The following is a 24631-nucleotide window of genomic DNA, read 5'->3' as shown; positions in this document are numbered from 1 at the left end:
TAAATATTCCAACATCCAAATCATAGGAGTGCCAGAAGGAGAAGAGAAAGAGCAAGAAACTGAAAACTTATTTGAAAAAATAATGGAGGAAAACGTCCCCAATCTGGTGAAGGAAACAGACATAAAAGTCCAGGAAGCTCACAGAGTCCCAAAAAAGTTGGATCCAAGGAGAAACACACCAAGACACATCATAGTTAAATTACCCAAGATTAAAGATAAAGAGAGAATCTTAAAAGCAGCAAGAAAAAAAGAGAGTTATCTACAAAGGAGTTCCCAGAAGACAGTCAGCTGATTTCTCAAAAGAAACCTTACAGGCAAGAAGTGGCTGGAAATATTCAAAGTCATGAAAGTCAAGGACCTACATACAAGATTACTCTATTCAGCAAAGTTATCATTTAGAATGGAAGGGCAGATAAAGTGCTTCCCAGATTAGGTAAAGTTAAAGAAGTTCATCATCACCAAGCCCTTATTATGTGAAATGTTAAAGGGACTTACCTAAGAAAGGGAAGAAGATCAAAAACTATGAAGAATAAAATGACAACAAGCTCACAACTATCAATAACTGAATCTAAACAAAAACAAAGTCAAAACCAAACTAAGCAAACAACTAGAACAGGAACAGAATCAAATAAATGAAGATCACATGGAAGGTTATCAGCAGGATGCGGGAGGGGCGAGAATGGGGGAAAAGGTACAGGGAATAAAAAGCATAATTGGTAGGTACAAAATAGCCAGCGGGAGGTTAAGAATAGTATAGGGAATGGAGAAGCCAAAGAACTTCTATGTATGACCCATGGACATGAACTAAGGGATGGGGCAGGAGGATTCTGGCAGAAAGGGGGATACAAGGCAGAGGGGGATAAAAATGGGACAACTATAATAAATTATATTTTATACCCCCTCCCCAAATGCTTTTGTGATGATGAACTCCTTTAGTGTTCTCTTGTCTAGGAAGCTCTTTATCTGCCCTTAGATTCTAAATGATAATTTTGCTGGGTAGAACAATCTTGGTTGTAGGTCCCTGCTTTTCATCTCTTTGAATATTTCTTACCAATCCCATCTAGCCTGCAAAGTTTCTTTTGAGAAATCAGCTGACAGTCTTATGGGAACGCCCCTGTAGGTAACTAACTTCTTTTCTCTTGCTGCTTTTAAGAGTCTCTCTTTATCTTTAACCTTTGGCATTTTAATGTGATGTGTTTTGGAGTGGGCCTCTTTGCGTCCATCTTGTTTGGGACTCTCTGTGCTTCCTGGACTTGCATGTCTATTTCCTTCATCAAATTAGGTTAGTTTTCTTTCACTATTTCTTCAAACAGATTTCTATTTCTAATTTCTTACTCTTTCTTTTGCCCTTCTGGCACCCCTATGATGCAAATTTTGGAATGCTTGAAATTGGACCAGAGGCTGCTTATACTATCCTTATTCTTTTGGATTTTTCTTCTTGTTGTTTTGATTGGTTGTTTTTTGCTTCCTTATGTTCCACATCATTGATTTGATTCTCAGCTTTATGTGCTCTACTGTTGTTTCCCTGCAAATTGTTCTTTATTCCAACTAGTGTAGCCTCCATTTCTGACTGGGTCTTCTGTATGATGTTAAGGTCCTCACTAACTAAGCTCCTTGGGCATCCTTATAACCAGTGTTTTGAACTCTGCATCTGATAGATTGCTTACCTCCATTTTGGTTAGCTCTTTATTTGGATTTTGATGTTCTTTCATTTGGGCCATGTTTCTTCGTCTCCTCGTTTGGGCAGATTCTCTGTGATTGTTTATATGTAATAGGTAGAGCTGCTTTGACTCTGTGTCTTGGTAGTGCGGCCTAAAGTAGTAGGTGTCCTGCAGGGTCCAGTGGCACATCCTCCCCTAACACCCAAGTTAGGTCCTCCAGGTGCGCCCTTCATTTGGCCTGAGTACGCCCTCTTGCAGTTGAGCCCGGGTTGCTGTTGGCAGATCACTGGGAGGGATTTACCCAGGCGAGTCAGCTGCAAGGACTGGCTGTGACCACCAACCTCCACCCTCTGTGGAGGATCAGCTGTTCAGGGGCAAGATGGTGGTGCTCCAATGTGGTCTGTAGCTGTCCACTGAGTGCACTGGCCCTGGGCTTTCCTGGGTGGTGCAAGTCAAGGTCAGCCTCCATCTGTGTTTTGCCTGGGGACACCCTGCCTGTACTATAAAGCAATTTGAGATGGCTGCTACTTGTGCTGGGCTTAGAGATTCCCAGGCAAAGCCAACCTGTGAATCTAGGCTGGCTGCTGCCAATGCCTCACTGAGGCCAGATGCTGCTTGTTTGAGAGGATTTAGGAAGTTGTGAAGCGTGAGCCAAGATCAGCCATTCATTTGGAAAAGCAGCTTGGGTGGTCCCGTAAGTTGGATGGGGCAGAGTCTCTAGGTATCTCCAAGGTGGATCAAGGAGTGTTAGCCAGGTTGATGGGAGTTTCAAATATGGCTCCAGCTTGCCAGCTCTTGGGGGAGAGGGTTTAGAAAAGGGTCAATGGCCTCTGCTCACCTTGATGCAAGACACTTCAGTTTCTCCCAGTAAGCCATTGGTGCCTTTCAAGCTGCTACCCCAGTGCTGGAGCTCAGAGGGAGTGAGTCTGAGTAGGTGAGTCCATGTGTGGGTTCCCCAAGAGGAACTGCTCGAGACTCCAGCAGTTTCTTTCACCAACTCAATCCCTGCTGGTTTCTGCAGCCAGAAGTTGTAGGGACTTATCTTCCTTACACTGGAACACTGGGCTGGGTGGCCTGGTGTGAAGCCGGGACTCCTCGTTCCTGAGACACCCCTCCTGAATTTTTGTCTACCATACGAGGTGAGGAAGTAGCCCGTTCCACATCTGCACCCCTCCTACCAGTCTGGATGGATGTGGTTTCTTTAATTCCGTAGTTGTCAGAGTTCCATTCAACTCAATTTCTGATGGTTCTGAGTGATGGTTGTTCTATATTTCAGTTGTAATTTTGATGTGGTTGTGAGAAGAGGCGAGCCATGCCTGCCTATGCCGCCATCGTGACTGGAATTCCCCTTGAATATATTAAGATTTCATCTTTGGGGAAAGAAAGAAGGCAGGCGGCACTGTGTGTGCACACTCACACAAGCACACTTACATTTTTCATTTCTGTATCTTTCTGTTTGGTTTGAAATTTCTAATTATGTATGCATATTAATTTCAAAAAAATTCAACAAGGATCACTTGGACATTGGAATTATGGACTTTCTTTTTCCTCTTTTTCTTTTATATTTAAAAAACTTGATTTTTTTCTTAATACTAATGACATCAAAATCCCACAGTTACCATGGAGAAGCTGATAGAGCTTGGCTGGGACACACAGGCAGAGATTCAAGATCATTCCTGCTGCTCTGTTTGAGAGCCTTCTGGCGGCTCGCCTACCAGGAATCTCCTTGTTACATTGGATAACTCCAGATGTTCCAAGTGGAGAGACCCAAGGAGAGGGGGCCTGTCCCTCCTACTCTCCACTGTGCTCTTAACCCTAAACCAGGTGCCTGGAACAGGGCATGGCCTCGGTGGGATGGGCTGTTGAGTGAATTCATGCCTTCAGGTACTATATTGTATCCAATGTGAAGTAGAGAACAACAAAAAAAGAAGAGGGAGGGAGGGAGGGAAGGAGGAAGAGAGGGAGGGAAGGAAGGAAAAAACTTGTCTGACACCTTTCAGTCAGTGGAACTTCACACAGGGAAGACAAAGTGTGATAAAACTAACCAAATGTGGTGAAGCCTAGTTCAGAGTAAAAAAATTGGGAGGCTTGGGTTTTTCTTTGCATAAAGAAAGCACACCATGTATGCCTCAGAGAAAAATATTCTGCAAATAAGGTCTATTTCCCAAATGCTGCAGGTGGGGCTTCACCAAAGGCTCATCTCTCAGGGATCTGGAGCCCGAGAGACAGGAGAAGAGTGGATATCCTGAGCCCTCCTTGCTGACCACAGATTCTGCCAGATGCCCAAGTTGGGGATGCAAGGGGAGAGCCTTGGGTCTGGCTGGATACTTAGTCTGGTTTCTGGGGTCAGGGCCAGCTGGAGGCCAACAATGTGATTCCAGGGGTAGTCTAAGGGCTTAACTGCTGCCTAAAGTGCCTGCCACTGCCTGCTGGTTAACGACACCTTCCACTAGCCTTCAACCCTCCAACTAAGGCTTTGGTCCTTGCTTAGAAGTTGAATACTTGAGGTGATCCCCCAGAGGTCGGCAATAACTAAGGCCTTGCAGGTGCTGCAGGATCAGAGAGGAGATTCTGCAAGGACAGTGAGAGGGGTTAGGAGCAAAGGGTCAGGAGGAAGGACAGAAACACGCAAGCCTGGGAGTCTGAGTGAATGAGGAGAGGCAGCATAGCCAATGGCCCAGATGTCAAACAGAACATCCTCCGCTAGGTCTGGGTGCGCCCCCATATAAGGCCCACATGAAAAAGCTAGTTGCAATCAATCAATCAATGATTCTGTTTACAGTTAAAAAACAAAACTATCGACTCAAAACATGTATATATCTCTCTCATGTTTTCCTGTGTTGATAGATATTTTGCATGACACTACATAAAGAAAGGGCTGGAAGGATACACAAACTGAAAATAGTGGTTCCTTCTGAGGATGATACTGAGGTTAGGGTAACTTTCACTTTCTGCTCTAGTTGCTTCTATATCATTCAGTTGTTTTACCCCAAGCAAGTAAGACCAGTTCCATTTAAATGTAAAGAATACCTTGAAGGAATGTACCTAATGCCAATGAACAGTATACTCAAAAATGGTTAGTCCATCATAAATGTTATTTGTCATATGTATTTCACCACAATTTTTAAAAACCATCTTTACAGTAATGGCACCTCTGGAAATCAGAACTGGGGGGAGGCTGTGGGGGTGTGTTAATTATAGAATGAGGAGCTGTATGGGTGCCAGAAATGTTTTCTATCTTGGCCTGAATTACACACATGTGTGATTACATGTACAACGTCATCAAGCAGTATACCTAAGATACTGCACTTTTATGCACTTTATTTATATTATCCCTCAATATTAAAAAAAATTTACCTAAAGGATTTTCTATACAGTCAGATTGTCGTAATGTCCTAAATACAAGCTAGAAGCCACCGAGACAACTTGGGAAGCTGGTTTCACTGCAGTCACCAGGGGATGGACCAAGTCACTCACTGAGTCCCAACTAGGCTCCAAGTGCTGCATTGAGAGTGAGGAAGCCATGGCCACACCTTCGCAGTGCTCACAGTCCAGCCAGGAGCAGGCAAAGTACTGTCGTGTGTCCCATGCACAAACAAGGTGGAAAAGGTCATTGGGGGCACACCTCCTCCTTGCTTAAGGTACTGTCCCCCAGGGCAGTCAGGCAGCGAGAGCCTGAATTATTCACCAAATACTAATAATTTAAAAATTAAAAGGAAGGAGAGGGAACTGTGTGGGGCCAGGGCAAGGGGTGGGGGCAGTTAGAAAGGCTTCATGGAGAAGGAAATGACTGATGGAGTCTTGTACATTAACAGTTCATCAGAACACTCAGGAAAAGAGAATGCTGGGGAAGACAGCTCAGAGCTCCAGCCTTTATTTCTGTCAAGGCCAAGGTCCCCTGGAACTAGTGTGCTTGGACAGTGGTGGTGAACTGGGACACACTATGCTTGGCCAGCTCCCCAGGTAGCAGCATGCATGTGGAAAGTCAGGAGGTGGTGCTGGGCCAGCAGGGCAGCCTCTCCAGCCAGCTGTTGAGGAAGGAGCTCAAGCTTATGACCTGGGAAGTGGCGCTAGAGTGCCCCTGCCTCAGCACCTGGTAGATACTGTTGGGTTTCTTTGGGCCTAGCAGCGGTGCAATGGTGAGGAGAGAAGGCTTGCAGGAACACCAGGCAGAAGCTTGGTTGGGAAGGAAAGGAGGGAAAATGAGACTGTTGGCTAGAGGAGGCAGGTAAGGGAAAAGACACGTGACATGGCCTCAGAATTCTGTTTGGATCTATAGGAGTGGTCACAATGATGAAGCTAAGAAAGCTCACCTTCCAGGCTCTCCCAGACCTAGCCCACTCACCTTCTGAAGAAACAACAACAATGCTCTTGTTCAAACAGCTCTGGGAAGGGATTTGAGAACCAAGAGAAAGGCTTTCCCCTAAAAAATGAGGCAGCCATATTGACTAACAAAAACATGCCCAACCTAAGGACAGACTTGTGCCCAGATCTCAGACCCATTTACTGGCCAAGTGACCCTGACCCAATAAGCCTCAGTTTCCTCATCTGTAAAACAGGGACAATAGCAATTCCATCACTTGTTTCCATAGGCTGAAATGAGATCCTGAATGCAAAAATGCCTGGCATAATGCCTGCCACAAAGGGACACTCAAAATATTTATCTTCCACCCCTTGGCAAAGAGATCGTGAGGATAGAAGAGATAGCAGGGGAAGGGCTAACCTTTAAAAAAACAATCACGTTCTCTGTTTTTAACTTGACTCCCTGGCAACTTACTGTTCATTGGCTTTCTGGTTTGTTAGTAGGCTAGACTCCCTAAAGTGCTCCTGGGCCGCTGGCCAACCTCCCCAACCTCCAGCCTTGGGGCTGGGACTGGCAGGGTATACAGTACAAAGACAGTGTGCGGTCCTCAGGGACACCGAAGCTGCCAGAGCCTGGGCTCGGTGCCCCACTCACCCTGATCTGAGTCCTGCCTACACTGTTCACTGTCTTCTCCTCTATAGGCTTCAGTGTCCACATTCATTAAGTGCGCTGAATATTAGCGTTCCCCCTACCCAGGGATGCTGTGTGGTGCTAAGAGGTAACACACTTTCTTGTTTTTTCCAGGTAACAACAATGATTAGTAATACCTAGGGAGCATCTGCAATGTGCCCAGCACTGCTCCGATAACTTTGTATATGCTGACTCACTTTATTCTCCAAACAATTGAAGGGAGCTGCAGAGACTGAGAGACTTGCCCAAGTTCACCAGCTAGTGAGGGGCAGAGCCAGGATTTAAGCCCAGGAAGTGCAGCTTCAGTGCCCCTGTGTCCAGCCACCCTGCTCCACTGCTCAAACATTCATCCCCTACAACAAGCACTTTGCTGAGCTTTTCAACGTGGGGCCAGTCCCTCAAAGGACTGGAGTAAAGGCATGACACTAAGTAACACTAATCAGAGGAGCAGGTAGTCAGCCCTGTGAAGCAAAAGCTCAGGGACAGTTTACGTATCACTCATTAGGTGGCCCTCTGCCCTATCATTATGGCTGACTGCAATAAATAATCGTTTCCCATTTTTGTCTTGTATACACAGAGCTCTCAATGTCACAAGGGTCATGGTGGCCCAGGTTTACCAACTACAACCAATGGCACTGAAGCACAGCTTTGCAACTGGCTACAGAAGGAAACGGGCCGGTAATTGCATCAGAGGGAGTATCTTCTCATTCCAGAATGAGGTGATCAGCAAGCAAACATCAGACAAAATAAACTCCAGAGTGATGTATGGGTGCGAGTGCTATATGCCAAACCCTGAGTAATGTGGGGCTGCTGAACCAAAGCCCAAATGCGTGTCCAGAATGCACGATTGCAACCACATCAGCAAGGAGTCTGGACAACGCTGCCAAATTTAATGGGGGAAATAAAACCTAGTGAAGGGGAGAACATGAAGAGGTAACAGGCCACTTCCATTACAAGAGGAGCATGGCATTCTTCTCCATGAATTGGCCAATTATCAAGGAGTGTTGTAACTGCAGAGGCATAAACCAAAGAAATGCCCATTTATCTAGAATCAGAACAATCTTAGAGTTCAGAAGACTCACACTGCATGCTTGCTCAGCACTCTTTGTGAAAAAGCAGGTATCATCAAGATGGTGCTATGTATTCCTAGAAAGCAACCTCTGAGGTGTTGCTGGGTCTGCAAGATACCAGCATCATCCCCCTAGCCTTCGCCACACAAGGCCATCTTCCCTGCCCACCTCAAAGCCACATCTAGCAGTCAATTGAGAGCTAATGAGTACTTATGGGATGAATTAACTGCAAAATATTTATGACAGGAGAGACATGTTTGATGCTCATGCAAAATGAAATATACTTTCATTAAACAATGACATACCAAGCACTTATTTGATATTTCTTGAGGAAGAGTATTTTACTATATTTTGTTCTCTAAAAAGAGATAAGACTGTGAAATATTGGTGACTCTAAGGTACCCAAGACATCTGATACAGAACCCTACATGTCATGCTAAACTGGCAGTGACTATCATTGCAGATGACATAGGACATAAAATATAAACAGCATGAATATTTGAGGCTGGACACCTGCAATCCTCTGTGACTGGGTGACAACAGAATGATCACTTAACTTCTGGGAGTGTTTGCTTCCTCATGCGGAACGTGAGATAACACTACCTCCTCCTGCGGGTTATTATGAGCCTTAAATGACATGTTAGTTGAGAAGAGCTAGCATGTTCCTCTTCTATAAAATGAAAAACACCCTGCTCTCCCAGACCTGGTATGCTTCTTGCATGGTGGCCTCTCTTCTGATGCCAGACAGCCAGTCCACTCCCACTGAGGACTTTGACTCACCATTTTCCATGCCTTGACCATCACAGTGCTTGCCCCCAAACCACCCTTCAACTCTCAGGAAGGTGAACAAGTAGCTTATCCTCAGTCTTCAAGCCCAATGTCTATGTCTATGAGTTCTGCCTGTGATGGAGTGCAGTGAAGTCATCATTGATCATGCATGTGCATTCCAGTCCACGCTCCTTGGCTACCAAGTTACATCAATGTCCTGCAAATGGTTCTCATTATATTAACAATGGTTGGGCTTTTTCCGGACAGACTCCCTATAGGTTTTAGGTGTACAATTCTATAATACATCATCTGTATATTGCATTGTGTGCTGACCACCCAAGATCAAGCCTCATTCCATCACCATTCTGTTCACCTTCTTCTACCTCTCTCTACCACCCTACGCTCAGGTAATTATCATACAAGCAAATGCCTGTGTCTATTGAGTTTTTTGGGATTTTTTTTATTTTTGTTTTTGCTTAATCCCTTCACTAAGGGGCTTTTCCACTTAGCCCCTTAACTTCCCTCCCCTCTGACAGCTGTCAGTCTGTTTTCTGTATTCACAAGTTTTTCATTTTGCTTCTTTATTTTGTTCATTAGAGTCCATATATAAGTGAAATCATATGGTATTTGTCTGTCTCCGACTGGCCTACTTCACTCAGCAAGATACTCTCGAGGTCCATCCATGCTGTCACAAAAGGCAAGATTTCCTTCCCCTTTGTGGCTGTGTTGTATTCCACTGGGTAGATGTACCATAGCTTTTTTTATCCACTCGTCTACGGATGGGCACCTGGGCTCCTTCCAAACCTTGGCTATTGTAAAACAACACCACAGTGAACATAGGGGTGCATGTATTTTTTCAAGTCAGTGTTCCAGGCCTTCTCAGATATATTCCCAGAAGTAGAATCGGTGGGTCACAAGGCAGTTCCATGTCCAATTACCTGAGAAAACTCCATACAGTGGCTACACCAATCTGCATTCCCACCAACAGTGCACAAGGGTTTCCTTTGCTCTGCATCCTTGCCAACACTTGTTTGTTGATTTATTGATGACAGCCATTCCAACAGGTATGAGGTGGTATCTCATCATGGTTTCAATTTCCATTTCTCTGATGATTAGCAACATTGAGCATCTTTTTATATGTCTATTGCCCATCTGCACGTCCTCACCAGAGAAGTGTCTGTTCAGATCCCCTGCCCATTTTCCAAATGGACTTTTGTTTCCTTAGTGTTAAGCCGTGTAAGTTCCCTATAAATTCTGAATATTAACCCCCTATCAGATGTATCATTGGCAAATATGTTCTTCCATTCAGTGGGTTGTCTTTTCATTTTGTTGATTGGTTTCCTTTGATGTGCAAAAGCTTTTTAGTTTGATGTAGTCCCATTTGTTTACTTTTCCCTTTGTTTCCCTGCCTAGAGACATATCAGAAAAAATACTGCTAAGAGAAATGTCCATGATTTTACTGTCTATGTTTTCTTCTAGGATTTATATGGTTTCAAGTCTTACATTTAGGTCTTTAATCCATTTTTAGTCCATTCTTATGTATGGTGTAAGAAGGTGGTCTAATTTCATTTCTTTGCATGTATCTATCCAATTTTCCCAATACCATCTATTGAATACACTACCTTTTGCCCATTGTATGTCCTCACCTCCTGTGTTGAAATTCAGCTGACCATAATGGTCTGGGCTTACTTTTGGGCTTTCTGTTCTGTTCTATTGATCCATATCTCTGCTTTTATGCCAGTACCATGCTGTTTTGACTACCATGTCCTTATAGTATATTTTGAAGTCAGGTAGCATGACTCCTCCCACTCTGTTCTTCTTTCTCAAGATTGCTGCGGCTATTCAGGGTCTTCTGTGGTTCCAACCAAACCTGTTTTCTGTTTCTTCCCAAATCCTTTCTTAAAGCTATTTTGACATGCTTGTTTCCTATTTTTCCTGACCAGAATGTCAGGACAGGGACCTTGTCTATCTTGTTCATCCTGTATTCCCTGAGGCAGGGAACATGCGGATGCTCCAGAAATCCTTGTGGGAGGGGGAAGAAAAGGAGAGCATGCCAGCCAACCTGGTATGCAGTAAGTGCTCAACAGATGAGCCCTGCTCTTACTAGGGAATGACCCACCCAGAGTTCAAGTGTCACCCAAAACAATTTTGTTTGAGAGAATTACTTTTCTTCCCTTCTCTTTGCTCATGAAACCTTTGAGAATCTGTCCCTGTACCTGGTTGGAGGTTACCAGGAAGGTCCCCCAAAGAAAGGTTAGGAGCATCAAAGTGAGTGGTCAATGGGCAGTCACTCTCAGGTTGGCCAGGGCCTCAGAACTCACTGGGGAAAGCCCATTCACCATATCCTGGGATGAGTTATACCCACCTGCCACATTTATTGTCCTAGGCCAGGCAGTGAGTGACTCATGGCACTCCCTTCCCAGCTCACTGTTGTTGCTGGAGCACCCAGAGAGAAAAGTGAACAAAGTGGCTCTTTTTTCACCCATGTGCAGCCCCCCAGGCTCCTGTCAGGCGAAGCACCCCAAGCAAAACTAAGTTTCCTGGCTGGAGGACTTTAGTACCACCAAGAATGGATTTCCTTGGCTCATTAGAAATATGGCGCTTGATTCTCTCAATGGGATTTGTTATTTAAGGACAATCAATGTTTACCACAGAAACCATGCTCAACACTGGGGACACAAATGTTAAGATGTTCCCATCTCTCCCAGTGAAAACGTCCAACTCCTCCAATGGTGAACAAGGTGCCATATACCTTGCACCGTCATTCCCTTCCCTACTATTCACTCTGCCTCAACACGCTGCTCTTTTCTGTTTCTCCTACACACCAGACACTGGCCTTTGCACTGGCTGTTCTTTCTGGCCAAAATGTTCTTTCCCCAGCTATCTACATGACTCACTCCCTCAGTTCCTTCAAATCTGTGCTCAAATGTTACCTTCCCAGTGAGGCTCAGCCTGGCACCCTATGGAGAATGGCACTGCCTAAGCCTCCTAGCACTGGCCCCCACCCTCCTCTGCTTCACTACTGCTGCTTTTCTAGAGCACTCCCTGACCTCTAACATGCTATGACGTTTACTAGTACTGTTATTGTTCCTCTCATTCTTTCCATTACAATAGATGGCTCCCAGAGGCCTGATGTCTCTTTTTTATTCCCTGGTGTATCTCCTGTGCCTAGAACGGAGCATGACATGCTCAGTACTTTGTTAAATAAATAAATAAATAATGCTGATCCAGCTTCAAGGAGCTCAAAGTCTGGTTAAAAAACTCAAACACTCAAAAGGGCCAGGCTGCGGATGATACCTAACAAAGCCCCAGGGTAGACACACCAGAAGTAGTGGGTGCCTCATTTTTCTGTCCCAACCCTTGATTTTCCAGATTTCAGCAGAAACCTGGAAGAAGTCACCAATGGCTCAATGTAGATTGGTCTCATTGCAGACTCACTCAGCAGGGGGCGGGACACCACCTCATGCCCTCGAGCTCTCTGTCCAGCCTTGTGGCCACCCTAGCCCATTCTGTGTCATGCTGCCGGGCAGGCACAGAGAAACCAGCTAGGGTCTGAGTCACAGAACCTTCTCCACCCCTACCCCCACTTGCCCACTCTGTTTTTCCTGTTGGCTCCTCCAGGATGTGACCATTCCAAGAATCCCTGGTCCTTCTCTGGCTCACTGAACCAGGACCAGGACCCCCGGCCCCTCAGGTCCAGTCACCTGCAGCCGTGGCTAAACAAAGGCTGTCCTTCATTTGCCTCTACACTACAGGACTTCTCTTTGTTGTCCAGCCCCACACCCTACACAGGAGAAAGGGAGAGGCGATTGTTTCTAAGAGGTCTCTCATCTACAACGATGCCCTACTTGATATGCGGAACACGCTGTACCTTGAGTTCCCTTTGATTCTGTCAAATTCTCTTATATGTGAACCAGAGCTTCCACACTCAATACCTCTGCACTCAACAATGGTGCCTGGGAGCTGTAATTCCACTGAGGGATTACGGGATCAACCACAGTGGCTTCAAAAAAAGGGAGAATATACATGAGTTCTAACTCTTTTACGGCAATGTTTGCATCTGTGCCAATTAAGGCACTTGATTTATAGAAGTCTATTTATTTTCCTTCGGTGTTCACAATCAACCCTCTCCTCAAAGACTTTTACCACTCTCAGGAAAAATGTGTGTCTTTCAGAACCAGCATTGATTAATCAGGGGTCACAAGTAAGGTCAGGGTCACCAAAAAATGTAGGGACACTCTAACCTTGGGGTCTATTCTGCCTGCTGCATTCAATACATGGGAGGCACTGATGCCATCTGACTCAAGCCTAATCTGGAAAGAGCCCTGAAGCAGCACCCAGGGGCCCCCAAGTCCATGATGCTGCTTCTGCAAACACACAGGCCAGGGAAGCCAGGCTGCTACTTTCTTAGCTGCTCGCTCCACCAGCCATGTCCCGGCAGAGTGTTCTGCTAGCAGAAGGCCCAGTTCCCAGGAAGGACAGGCATCACACAGAAAACTGACAGCTAACATCCTAGGTATACATTCAATTTTTAGGATCCCCAGATAATCACCTGGAAACCATTACAACGGACTGAAATGATGCCTATAGAGAGAGAGTCAGCATCCTCATTTTGGGACAAACAAGCCTATTCTGCCTCCCCATTCTGAATTCACAGCCAGCCAAGTCACACGAACTGGTTAAGTATTTGCACTTTCCAGGGACGTATTTGGAGCCACCGAATTGGAGGGCCCAGAATGCACACAGAGGGCTCAGGCCACTGCCACGAAATGGCCATGTTTACTACTAGTGCTGCCACCGTCACATCATTGTTGCTAACACTTTGTCTTCCATGCCTTTGTGTCTTGTCATAAAGGCACCTCCTTAAGGGTGTACTGAATGTGCCTCTGTGTTAATCATACCAGGAAAAAATGTCCCAAGTAGGGGACACAGGGTTGTACTGCAGGTTCAGAAACTAAAATCATGATAATGATAACATCTAATATTCTTGCACCTTATGCTGCATTTAACCCCCTCCAAAAATCCATGTCTGTTACTCTATACACACTGTGCGCTAACCAGTTGCACCACTGGAGCTCTGTATGGTTGTTACTGTAATTGGAGAGGTGAGGGAACTGAGGCTGAAAGAGGTAGACTAACTTATCCTGGGGCACACCTAGTAAGATGAGGAACTGGGATTCGAGGAGCCCAGGCAGCCTGGCTCCACACTGCGCTCCGCCAGACTGCCTCTTAAGGTGGAACGTGGACCACCACCACCAGCAACCCACTCTGCTCTTACACTCCTTCACCAAAAGCCTGCCTGTAAGCCTATTTCTGAGAGTCATTAAGAATATCATGAGGGCCCTTGTGACCCCACCACCAGTTCATCCATTGAGTCATTCATTCCTGCAGTGAGTGCCCACTAAGCATCTCTGGCAAGCGATGAAGGCATCTCCAAGACATCCCTCAGGGGCCAGGAAGCCCAGTGAGGACAGGGATCATGTCTTTTCTGTGCACCGCTGTACCTGTGATGAGGAATGAATGAATGAATGAATGAATGCAAAAACTAAGGAAGCTATCCACAGAAACCCAGGATGAAAAAAGTCCCTACTTAAAAAAAAAAAAGTACCTATAGGTCATGAGGCATATCCCATAATCTAATCTATATGTTCATTTTGCAAAAATAATGAGATGTTAGCAGTTTCAGAATTAGTGTTCTCTTACTCTCTTTCCCTGACAAGAAACACACTATCTGCTCTGCATTAGAATTATAGCAAGAAATTATCCCTTAGCAGGAACCATATTATTTTAATGCACAGATGAATTTCAATTAGACATTTATCTAACCATGCTGATGTATTTTAAATTTAACCCTAAATTACAGACTTTTCAAATAACTCTGCTCTTCCCTCTGCTTCTCTCTCTTCAATTTTGGTTTGGTTTTGTGAAAGGTCTGCTGGTAAAAATGAAGCAATACCAGTAACTTATCTACAAATTACGGGAAGGAGAAAGTAGGTTAAAAAAGACCAAGAAACTTAAAACAAGTATGACCAAACCACATCCGAGTTAGGCAGGAAACAATAGGAGACTGTTCTTGCTCAGAGGGAAGGAAGGTAAATCTTACTAGGACTATTGTCAAACAAGTCATAAATGAGATTGCCCTTCACTCTTCCCAAATTTCAACTGCAGTCATCAGAATACAACAAACTTTGATTTCACACCCAGGGAAAGGTAAAAACCGGAAGTAGAAAGGTGACACTTTCACTTGGCTGGCAATTCCTTCCACCCTCAAAAAACATCTCATTTTCAGTTCTGGCATCCATCACAATAAGCAGTTGTGCATCTACTGGAGGAACGACCTTCATCCCAAGTGGCGGCCATCAGGAGAAAGAACAGGTCTAAAAGCTCCTCTGACTGGAGAGTTTGACTAAAGTGGGTATCTAAGCTGAGAAGTCATCAGTAACTTTCTGCAATTTGTTTTTGCTTAAATTGTAAACCCCATATATCAATGCCAATATTCTGCTTGTGGTACTTGACTAGAGTTTTGCAAGATGTTACCAATGGGAGAAAACTAGGGAAAGGGTTTTATTTATTACAAAGGCATGAAAATCACTTAAAACTAAAAAAACCCCTGCAAACCCCAGTGCCCCATAGATGTCTGGGTTCATCTTGGAAAACCTCAGCAAGTAAGTGTCATATAGGAAGACATTCTGTGATGGAGCCTTAGCAGCTAGCTATATTAGGATCTGGAAATCATGAGATAAAAGAAAGTCCAAAGGGACCCTCTACATTCTAACTTGTTAGTAATGTAAATGTAGTATGACTCAGCAGCAGGCCAGGTGAGGGTTGGGCCAATTCAATGGCAAACACATGCCTCACGTGATGGGGTAACAGCTTCTGACAAGCTTCCTACAGAAACATGTGCACCATGGGGTCAGATCTTCTGACTGCTCAAGACAATCCTGAAATCAACTTTCACGTGAAACTTCTTAAATTTTAAAGCTGTCAATTCATAAAATTTTCTTTTACCCACTGTAAACACTAAACCAAACAGCTCTGAGGACTGGGCTGCAACCTGTGAGGCACTTGATGGCACTGTAGGTGTATGTTCTTCCCATCCTCACCAAGAGCTCCTTGGAGCAGGGCTTGCTCTCCCTGTGTTCTATACGGGGTAAAACAACTTGCCCAAGGTAACCTACAGTCTGGCGTGGTCCTCAGCAGCTCTGATTGGGAAGCTGACTCTGCTGACTCAGCATGACATTACTTGCATTCATTCTGCGAAAGTGAGTTTAAAAAAGCTGCAGAAAAGTATCTCCAGCCCCATAAACACCAAATCAGCTCCATGTTTTCTAGACCATGAGACGTCATGACATGGGCCATAAGGGGAGTGTTTCCTGATCAACACTGGTCACCCCTGTCATCTCTAGGTTAAATCCCCTCACCAAACACTATACCTTCTCTTTATAGCACTTAAATGACTCAAGATAGTACATTCATTTGTATAGCTGATAAACATTTGTCTTTCCTACTGGACTGTAAGCTCCAATGAGACAGAGACTATTTAGAATTTTGTATATCCCCAGAACTAGCATGATGCCGGATCCAAAGAAAGGGCTTAAGAAACACTGAATGAATGAATCAAAGAGAGGATGGGCCAGACAGGGGCCATGAAAAGGCCCATTCAATTCAGCTGAACTAATGCCACCACCACCAAGGACAGAAAGTTTCTGGACACCTTTTCAGAGGCTAGAATGCTCCCTTAAAGACCAAAATGGCCTGGCTAAGCAGCCGAACACCAGAAAAACCAGAAGGACAGGGGACTCTTGTAATGTTACCCCATACAGTCCTGGCCTTTCATACTACAGGATAACCCTCCATCCACTCCTTCAGATATGGCAACAGAGCTGACTGCCTGAGGGCAAGGCCAGCCTTTTACCTGTGTGCCCACATACCAGGCTCATCTCAGACACGTTCGCTGAGCCCATGCAGCAGCCAACACAATGACAAACAAAACGCCTACCATAAGCTGCTTAAGCTGGGAAGATCATTGATAAGAGGGAACCAGCAACAAGGGCCTTCCAGACTTGGGGTTTGGTAAGAGCACAGGTACAAAGGCAGAAGCATGGGCACACTGGGAAAAAAGCAAGCTGGACCAGTACTAAGGTAGCCTGGAGCCTGGCATATATAAGCAGGAAGAGGGCAGTGAAGGCAGGCAAGATACACAGAAGCCAAGCTGGGAAAGCCTCAGGAGGAGTCATTACACTGGTCATCCGGTGGTTTTCTCTAGCTGAGCACAAAATGCACAAACATGCACAGACCACAAAATGGTCTGTTTAGGCCACAGATGAGTGATTATTTAAAACTTGTGACATTTTGCATCAAAATGCAGATTTCCAGCTTTTCTGGAAACACGAGAAAGCCTAGAAATACTGCATCCACATTCCTGCAGAATGACTGCAGGCTGGGGTGGAACAGCAGCTGCTCACAAAGGATGTATACACTCTCCAATTTGCCTCAGTCCTTACTACTCCTACTGCCCCCACGTGTGGCCTATGTCTTCATAGATGTTTCACGTTCAGCCTCTATTGCTATTTGTGCCTTAGACAACGTATTCTCTCATTCTGTCCCCATAACAGTACCTCACAGATATACAACCTGAGGCCCAGAGCAGTACTACTCCACATTCAATAACATACAATCAATGAATCTATTCTTAGTACAGACCCTCAGATATTCCTGGGTACCCATTTCAAGACTCCAATTAGGTTCCCTGAATCCCAGACGAACTTATACATCACTGATGCTATAAGCAGAATGTTGGTTTCTGGTTTTAGAGAAACGTAGGTTAACAAAATGAGCCATGGCTTCTTATCAAGGTCTAGAAACAGTTCCAACACTAATTACTTACACAACTTCTCTGAACATCCTGTTCAGTCTTAGCGTACATCTCAGAGAGATCACCATTGAGAATGACTTCGGCTAACGAGTTCACCAGGGGTGCATGATGTATAATGAGGAAGACCTGATGAGAAAGAAGAAGTGGATTTGCATTTAAGCGTGCAAATTGCATTTGCATTCCTTCCTTGATCTGCAGCACTACTGGGTTACACAAGTCCCATGATAAGCAGCAACTCCTGTGATACAAAAACCAAAGAATGGGTCACATTCAGGAGAAATCAGTTACACATTTCTCCTCCTAGGCACCCCCGCCGCCGCCCTTTCATTCACACTGTTGCCTATTTGGCTGGCTGCTCTTGAGCGGAAGGAAATGCATTAAAAGCAAGGCTGTCCCTCATGGCTGGGTGAGGCCAAATCCAGCTGAAGTGAAGCAACTTGGTAAAGGAACAGCCAAACTAGCACACTCCTTCCTCTCCGCAGGCATTTCAGTATTAAATTCAATGATAAAGATTAGAAGGTACAAGCTCAGTACTTCAGATATACAGAAAGAAGGGGCTCATTAGTCTTGTTCCAATCAGGGACCCAGCCAAGGGTCAGCTCCACAGAGGTCCATCACTGGAACGAGCACTGACCCCTGCAGTGGGCTTCGGCACGTCAGAATCCCATGGCAGTGTGGGTAGGTGTGGAAACTATGGGGAAGAAAAGCCACACAAGCCAGACACAGACCTAGTTGTGCCAGGATGCAAAATCAGAAGGCCCTGGGCCCCCTGGGATGGCCCCACTACCTTACCCTGTGGCCCAATATTCAGAGGAATGGCTTTAGGAATCAGAGTATTCAAAACTGGCTCACAAAGCTGGTTCAGACACACCTGCTACTTTGCTTTAAAATGTAAAGGCAAAACTGGTGTAGTACAGTGTGGGGTTATCTATTATTTGTCTATAAAAAGGGTGTGTGCACACATTTGCATTCGTTTACATATATATGGAACACGGTTTCTAAACCTTGGCACTACTGTCAGGCCACAATCCTTTGCTGTGGGGGCTGTCCTGTGCACTGTAGGATACTTGGCGGCATCTCTGGTCTCCACCCACTAGATGCTAGTAGCATCCCCCACCCTAATTATGACAACCAAGAATGTTTCCAGATGTTACCAAACATCCCCCTGAGGGGTTCAAAAATCATCCCCAGTTGAAAACCCCTAGTAGGAAAACATTTCTGGAAGGACAGAGGAAAACCCTGTAACTACAGTTGTCTCTGGGAATAAAAATCAGGGGGCTGACGAAAATAGAAAGAAAACTTGGTTTTTACCAGTTTGAAATTTTTAACTTAAAATTTTTAAAAAAAAAATAAATATTGTTAAAAAAAAAAGTAAACGCAGAAACAGAAACAGGCTGCCTCTGGGCGGTGGGACTGGGTGCCTGGAGGGTGAGGGGTCAGAGGGATCCCGATCAGCTGAGTTGCTGGGAGGAGGCCGGGTCTGCATCTCTCTGCAGGCCAATGGGAGACATGTCCTTTTGTATTGTTTGAATAGGGTGAACATATTGTTCAAAAAAATAAATGTAATTCAAATTTAAGGTACAGGCAAAGTAGCCAAAACGCAGTACCTACCTAAAAGCAAACAGACAAACAGAAGGCACATCTGTTTTTAAAACACTGGGAAGACATTTTTCTATCAGAAAGACTATCTAGTATAATCACATGAATTCATCAATGTCTAGGGCTGTGGCAGGCATTGAACTGTTGGCAATTATGGTGATGAGGGAAAATAAGTTTTCTCACCTTCACCGTGGCCAAATTATTGCCACACTTAATCGCAAAAAACAAAACAAAAAAACCCAATCACCGAGTTCATTCCACAAATACCTACTGCGCACCTGTGTGAATGTGACCTTAATGACCATTTAGTATTCTTTTAGTCCACATTCAGTGAGCACCTGTTAAGACCAACCAATTCCCACCTATGGATGCACACAGGGCTCATTCCTTCCTGGGCTCTGGATGGAGAAAAGTTAGGGGAGAGCCAGTCACTGCATGGTATGTGGAAGTGTCTGCAGGCCAGACTCAAAAAGCTGAGCCAGCTTCTCTGCGCCCCACTCTTGTTACAAGTGGCAATTTAGATTCAGCAGGACAAAATCCCGTCATACTAAATTAATGTCGTTAATGTGAATTTTCTTGGTTTCGTGGCTGTCCCTGTAAAATAATTGGTAAGGATGCTTCGACATAGGGCTTAAGGACATGGGATTTATACCTGTTTCGAGGTCTTCACACACTTAGGCAACATTATAATAAAGCGAAATGAAAACGCAGGGGAGGAAGGGCTCTGCTACTCAGGTTGAGGTGTACCAAATTACAAGCTATACTTTTTGTGAAATACTGAAACAAGTAATTAGGTGTCTGAGCTGCTGGTCCTTCACTAAGATACAGAAGGAAAGGGGCTCTCATAGTAAAGGTGTGGTCTGACCCCTTACTTCTCAGAGGAGACCCTGCCTGTGCAATGCTTCAACAGCTGAAGGGTCCTGAGGGTGTGTTCCATGAGATTCCTGTGGCTGAGCATTTGGCCTGCTTGGGTCCCACCAGACTCCCAGAATCCCAAGTGGGAGATGCTGGTGGATTTGTAATGAGGCGGTGGAACAAGCTGCCAGGAGAGGCTGGGGTTTGCACTGAGCTCGTCACACAGAGAGGCATTCAGAAGGAGTCAGCACCAGTGCAGACCTCCAAGCAAACAGAGGCCCTAGAATCAGACTCCAGGAGTGAACAGTGAGCAGGCCACTGTGGATCCCGATCAGCTGAGTTGCTGGGAGGAGGCCGGGTCTGTATCTCTCTTCAGGCCAATGGGAGACAGCCCCACCTTAAACTGAAAATGGCCCAGGGACCAAGTTAGAAGGACATTCTCTCAGCAAAGCAAATAAATACCTGTGCCATTTGCAGAAGTGAGAACAGAGCTCTGGTCAAACGTTTGACTACTTGACAGTCTAATGAGATGGCCTGAAAGTCTGGCCTGCTTGTAATAAAAATATTTTTCAAGTTATGTAACTGGGTCACCATGGAGTTTTTCCCTTCTTGTAAATATTACATAATTATGAGAAAGAAACACACTTAAGAGGGGGAGGCAGACAAATTGGCTCAAGATGCAAATCTGGGAACTGAGGCTGCTACAAGACACCTTCCAGAAGGTAATCTGGGAACTAGAACCATGACAAAAGCCTTTAAAAACTGCCTCATTAGTGAAATTTGTTAAACCAGGGTCACCGCATGTATACACACAAGGAGTCCTGCAGTTTGGGGCTAAAATTCAAAATGCCATGAATAAGACCCAGACAGTCCACATTTCCAGGGCATTTAGAACACTCCTTGGTTGTTTTGGAAACCTCAGTCCCCATGGTAAAACTCAACTACCTCAGTGCCAGGTTAGATTTATTTTTCATTTCTGGTTAAATTTTCATCCACTACCATACCGAAGACATTGGCACCTCTACTCAGTGTCTAGAAAACAGAACCCCTTTTCCTTTTATTTTATTTCAAGATTTTCAAGATGGAGGACACTGAGAAAGAAGACAGGGCAATGTGACCTGGGAAATTTCTGAGCGGCAGCAGCACTCCAAGGCCCCCTAAATGTGAATGTGGTGGGGATGTGGGCATATGATCGATCACACATACCTGGGACAGCAGATAGAGTGAAACTGGCAGGCTGATTTTTGGCCGTTCTCCTCCCTAGTGAAGGTTGAGGGGAGAGAGAGAGAGAGAAGTCCAGATCATACAACTGAGTGGCACAAAATACATGCAGCCAAAAGCCATCTGTCCAGAGGACAGGCATCCTGTCCCCGAGTTCCCCCAGGACCCTGAGCTATTCTGGCCTGGTGCTAGACAAAGTCCGCTCTGCAAAAGAAATTCGGAACCTAATCCCATTCAATACCATTTGCAAGACCATGATTTTTCCACCTGAGAAATCTTCCACCATTAGTCATGGATCAGAGGCTGGACCCAAAAGAAGAACTGGCTCCTTAAATTACCAAGAAGGTTAATTTCCCTCAGCTGGGGCATGGAGAATCCAAGGCCTGGCCTGCCAAGAAGGCCCCCCAGAGGCCTGTTCTCAGGAAGAGCTTTCAAAATGGGGCAGGGAGAGACTGGGGCACTGCAGCCTCATAAAAGCCCCTCATTTGTAGTGAGCTTCAGCGAGCTCCAGCTCACACCAACCCTGGGAAGAGCCTTCTTTTGCTCAGGGAGGTTAACTGCCTTGTCCGAGATCACAGAGTAAAGAAAGAGAAGAGACAGAATTCGAACCCAGGTCTGAAAAAGCCACTTGCATGCTTCCTGTCTTCCTCCTAGAGCTGCCTCTGCTAGATTTAGCTAGGGCTATCATTTTCTTCCGTTTACTTATTTTTAGTAATAACCTCCACCTTCCATCTCCACAAAGAAAGCTACACCCCTGTGAGACACATCAGCAGAGGCTGAAGCCCCTGCAGGTAACTAGCTGGCTCTGTCCCACCTCCTGCTGAGTCCTCTGCCCCTCTACTCTGGGAGGGACTAGACAGAAGGTTTCTACCCCCTCAAGCCAAACTTCTCATGGGGAAAGCACAGAACCACCAGCTCAGAATCCCCTGGGAAGGGAGGAGGGCAGGTTACATATGGAGATTTCTGGTCCACCCCAGACCCACTGGACCAGCACCACCTCTGAGAGGGGGGAAAGCACCTAAGGATGTGCACTTTTAACAGGTGGTCTCCCCACGAGGGGGTGTGAGCCTGCTAACTGGGGATAGTCATTGCCCAGGGAACTTTTCATAAGTGCGCTCCATCCCTTCCTGTCCATTCTGTGCTTTTGTGCAAGTTTTGTGGCTGACTGGATCTTCTCCAAATCAATTAGCCTTGACAACTTCCAGAAAAAGTTACCAAGGATGAAAACACCTCAAGAGAAGGATGCACAGAAGCCAAAAACTTAAATTCGTAGAGGTTTCCTGTTTCATTCTGATGTCAGTATTCTTTTCTCATTCACTTTTACAGTTTTTTTACAGTCTAACAACCCCCTACACACACACACACACACACACACACACACACACACACACACACACAGAGCCCCCCCTCCCAACTACTCTCAGGAAATAAAGGGATAAGAAAAGACAACCAGCGGGCTTTGGAAAGAATCTCTCGCTGGCTCAAAGCCTTGGCCCCTTGCAAAGCTCAGCCCTATTTGAGGTGACTGTTCTTTTCCCTTCTGAAGATGACCTTCAACCTGCAGGAACTATAGGCCCAGGTCTCCATACCCACCTTGTCCTGGTTCTCCAGTGAATACACATAGAGGGGCAGGAAGAGTCTGTTGAGCAGGTGGTCTGTGAGCACGTCATTGAGGAACTCACAGTTGATGATCAGGATGTCATTGAGATAGTGCAGGTGGTCCAGGTGCTCAGCCACCAGGTCACTCAGTTTTCCCCGATTCCTGTGCCTGCCGATAAAAAATTACCACCTTAGCCTAGAATCAGAAGCTCAAAGCCCTTGGGTCTAGAATCAATGGCCAGAGACTTAGGTCACTGGGGTGCATTTGCTTGTACAACAAATACTGAATTTGTTTCATGAGACACCTATCCTGGTCCTACTAGTGGGAGGCACAAAGGAAAAACAGGCAGGTCTACTCTAATCGAATGATTTTAGGGGACTCCCAGGATCCCCACATCTTCTGGGGGTCCTCAGTATAAGTTACCCTCCACCACCAACACAATCACAAAACAAGATGGGTAAAGAAAGCAAAAACCAGCTAAGCTCTTAGCAAGCCATTTCACAAGAGTAGCCTAGCCAATGTGGCAAGATCCCCTGGCTTCCAAGATAAGCAGTATTAATGGAGCAATAAATCTTTGCTAATTAAAATGCTCCGGAGGCATTCTGAAGAGAAAAAGCATGTCTCAGCAGCAGCGTGGGACCCACTGGCCCTGACCATATGTGGGGCAGAGTGCAAGGACATAACATCCCACCCCAGGCCCCAGAAGGTCTCTGTCTCCTTGCAGTGAAACAACAGACATGCTGGTTGGGCCCCACAGTCTCAACCTCGCCAAGGATGGCAGAGCCCCTAAAACCACTGGTGGGCACACTTTCCTCACCCCGCCCCCGAAGCAGTATCTGTTGCAAAGAGCAATCTAGATAGGGTAAGACATTTTGATTGTAGTATTCAACTAATAGATGGCCATGTTAGAAGACAGAAAATTAAAAAAGAAAATAAAAGAAAAAGAAAAAAGAAAAAGGAAAATCAAAGTCTCCTATACACCCACCACTAACAGATGATATTTTGGGACCTGTGACCCTACAGTCTGTTTTCCCACAGTGCTGTCTCCCTATAGTCATATCTAAAATGCAGGTGTTATACATCTAACCATCTCTAGTTTTAAAAAATAAGTAAAATTAAGATCAATTTTGCTTCTTTTACATAATTTTGGATAATTATTCCTTATTATACTTTAATAAGATATTTAGTAAGTATCTATGGTAAATACATGTTGTAAAGCCCAATAATATAATGAGAACCAGAAACCCATTGCCCACTTGAGACACAGAACACTTACGCACAGTGTTTCACAAGCTTTTGCCACACTGAAAATACCGTGGAAATTTTTCTTTAGCAGGATATATAATGCACTTTACTTTTTAAACCTTTACTTAAAAAAATCGTATCAAAGTAATATATGCAGGTGGGTTTAAAAATCAAATAGTGCTGATAAGCTGATAATTAAAAGGAGCAGCTCCTGGCCCAGCCTCCCCCACTCCTACCCACTCTCCAGAGAAGGCAGTATTTAACTCTTTCAGTTTCTGTGGATAGTTCCTCCCGTATTTCTATAAAATCTGTGAGAACTTCTACTTTGTGACTAAACCATTATGCATGATGTTATGACAGAACTCTGTGTTCCCTCTGCTCTTTCCCCCCAACAGTCATTGGCAATTGGTGTTGATATTATTGTAACTGTTCACTGCAGAGTCTAACAGAGGGCTAGGGGTTCATTTCCTTTCCATTATAACTTTTTCTTTGGGAAGTTAAGTGACTCCTTATGTTTCACATCTACACCTGTTCCTATCCATACGGGCCGGTACGTTCCCAAATGCTCCATCAGATCTGCCATCCACCTAGCCCTGCTTCTTTCTCAATATGAGACTGAATATTCTCTCTTTCTAGCCCCTCTCCCCCTAGGACACCCCCTTCCAGGTCCCCTTTCTTGTCCTGACCCCTTCTTGGTGTGCCTCTCACCAGGTCTGTGCAATGCTGCCGCTCTGGCACATTGGT

At 45.1% G+C, this 24631-nt stretch overlaps 1 protein-coding gene across 4 annotated transcripts in view; it reads right to left on the bottom strand.

The window, feature by feature from the left end:
* CLEC16A (C-type lectin domain containing 16A) overlaps positions 1-24631 on the bottom strand; it is a 212605-nt gene that overhangs the window by 161125 nt on the left and 26849 nt on the right. For all 4 annotated transcript variants that reach the window (XM_054589574.1, XM_054589577.1, XM_054589576.1 and 1 more), the window contains exons 7-9: positions 22636-22810; positions 21028-21081; positions 17380-17493 (exon numbers count right to left, since the gene is read on the bottom strand). In XM_054589574.1, coding sequence (XP_054445549.1) covers positions 17380-17493; positions 21028-21081; positions 22636-22810 — 343 coding nt within the window. The remainder of the gene's footprint in view (positions 1-17379; positions 17494-21027; positions 21082-22635; positions 22811-24631) is intronic.

Source organism: Pteronotus mesoamericanus, unplaced genomic scaffold (assembly GCF_021234165.1).
Source record: "Pteronotus mesoamericanus isolate MK-2021 breed Mesoamerican mustached bat unplaced genomic scaffold, CSHL_Meso_final scaffold_167, whole genome shotgun sequence".
In the NCBI taxonomy this organism is placed as follows: Eukaryota; Metazoa; Chordata; class Mammalia; order Chiroptera; family Mormoopidae; genus Pteronotus; species Pteronotus mesoamericanus.
This window is presented reverse-complemented; position numbering and strand designations above follow the sequence as displayed.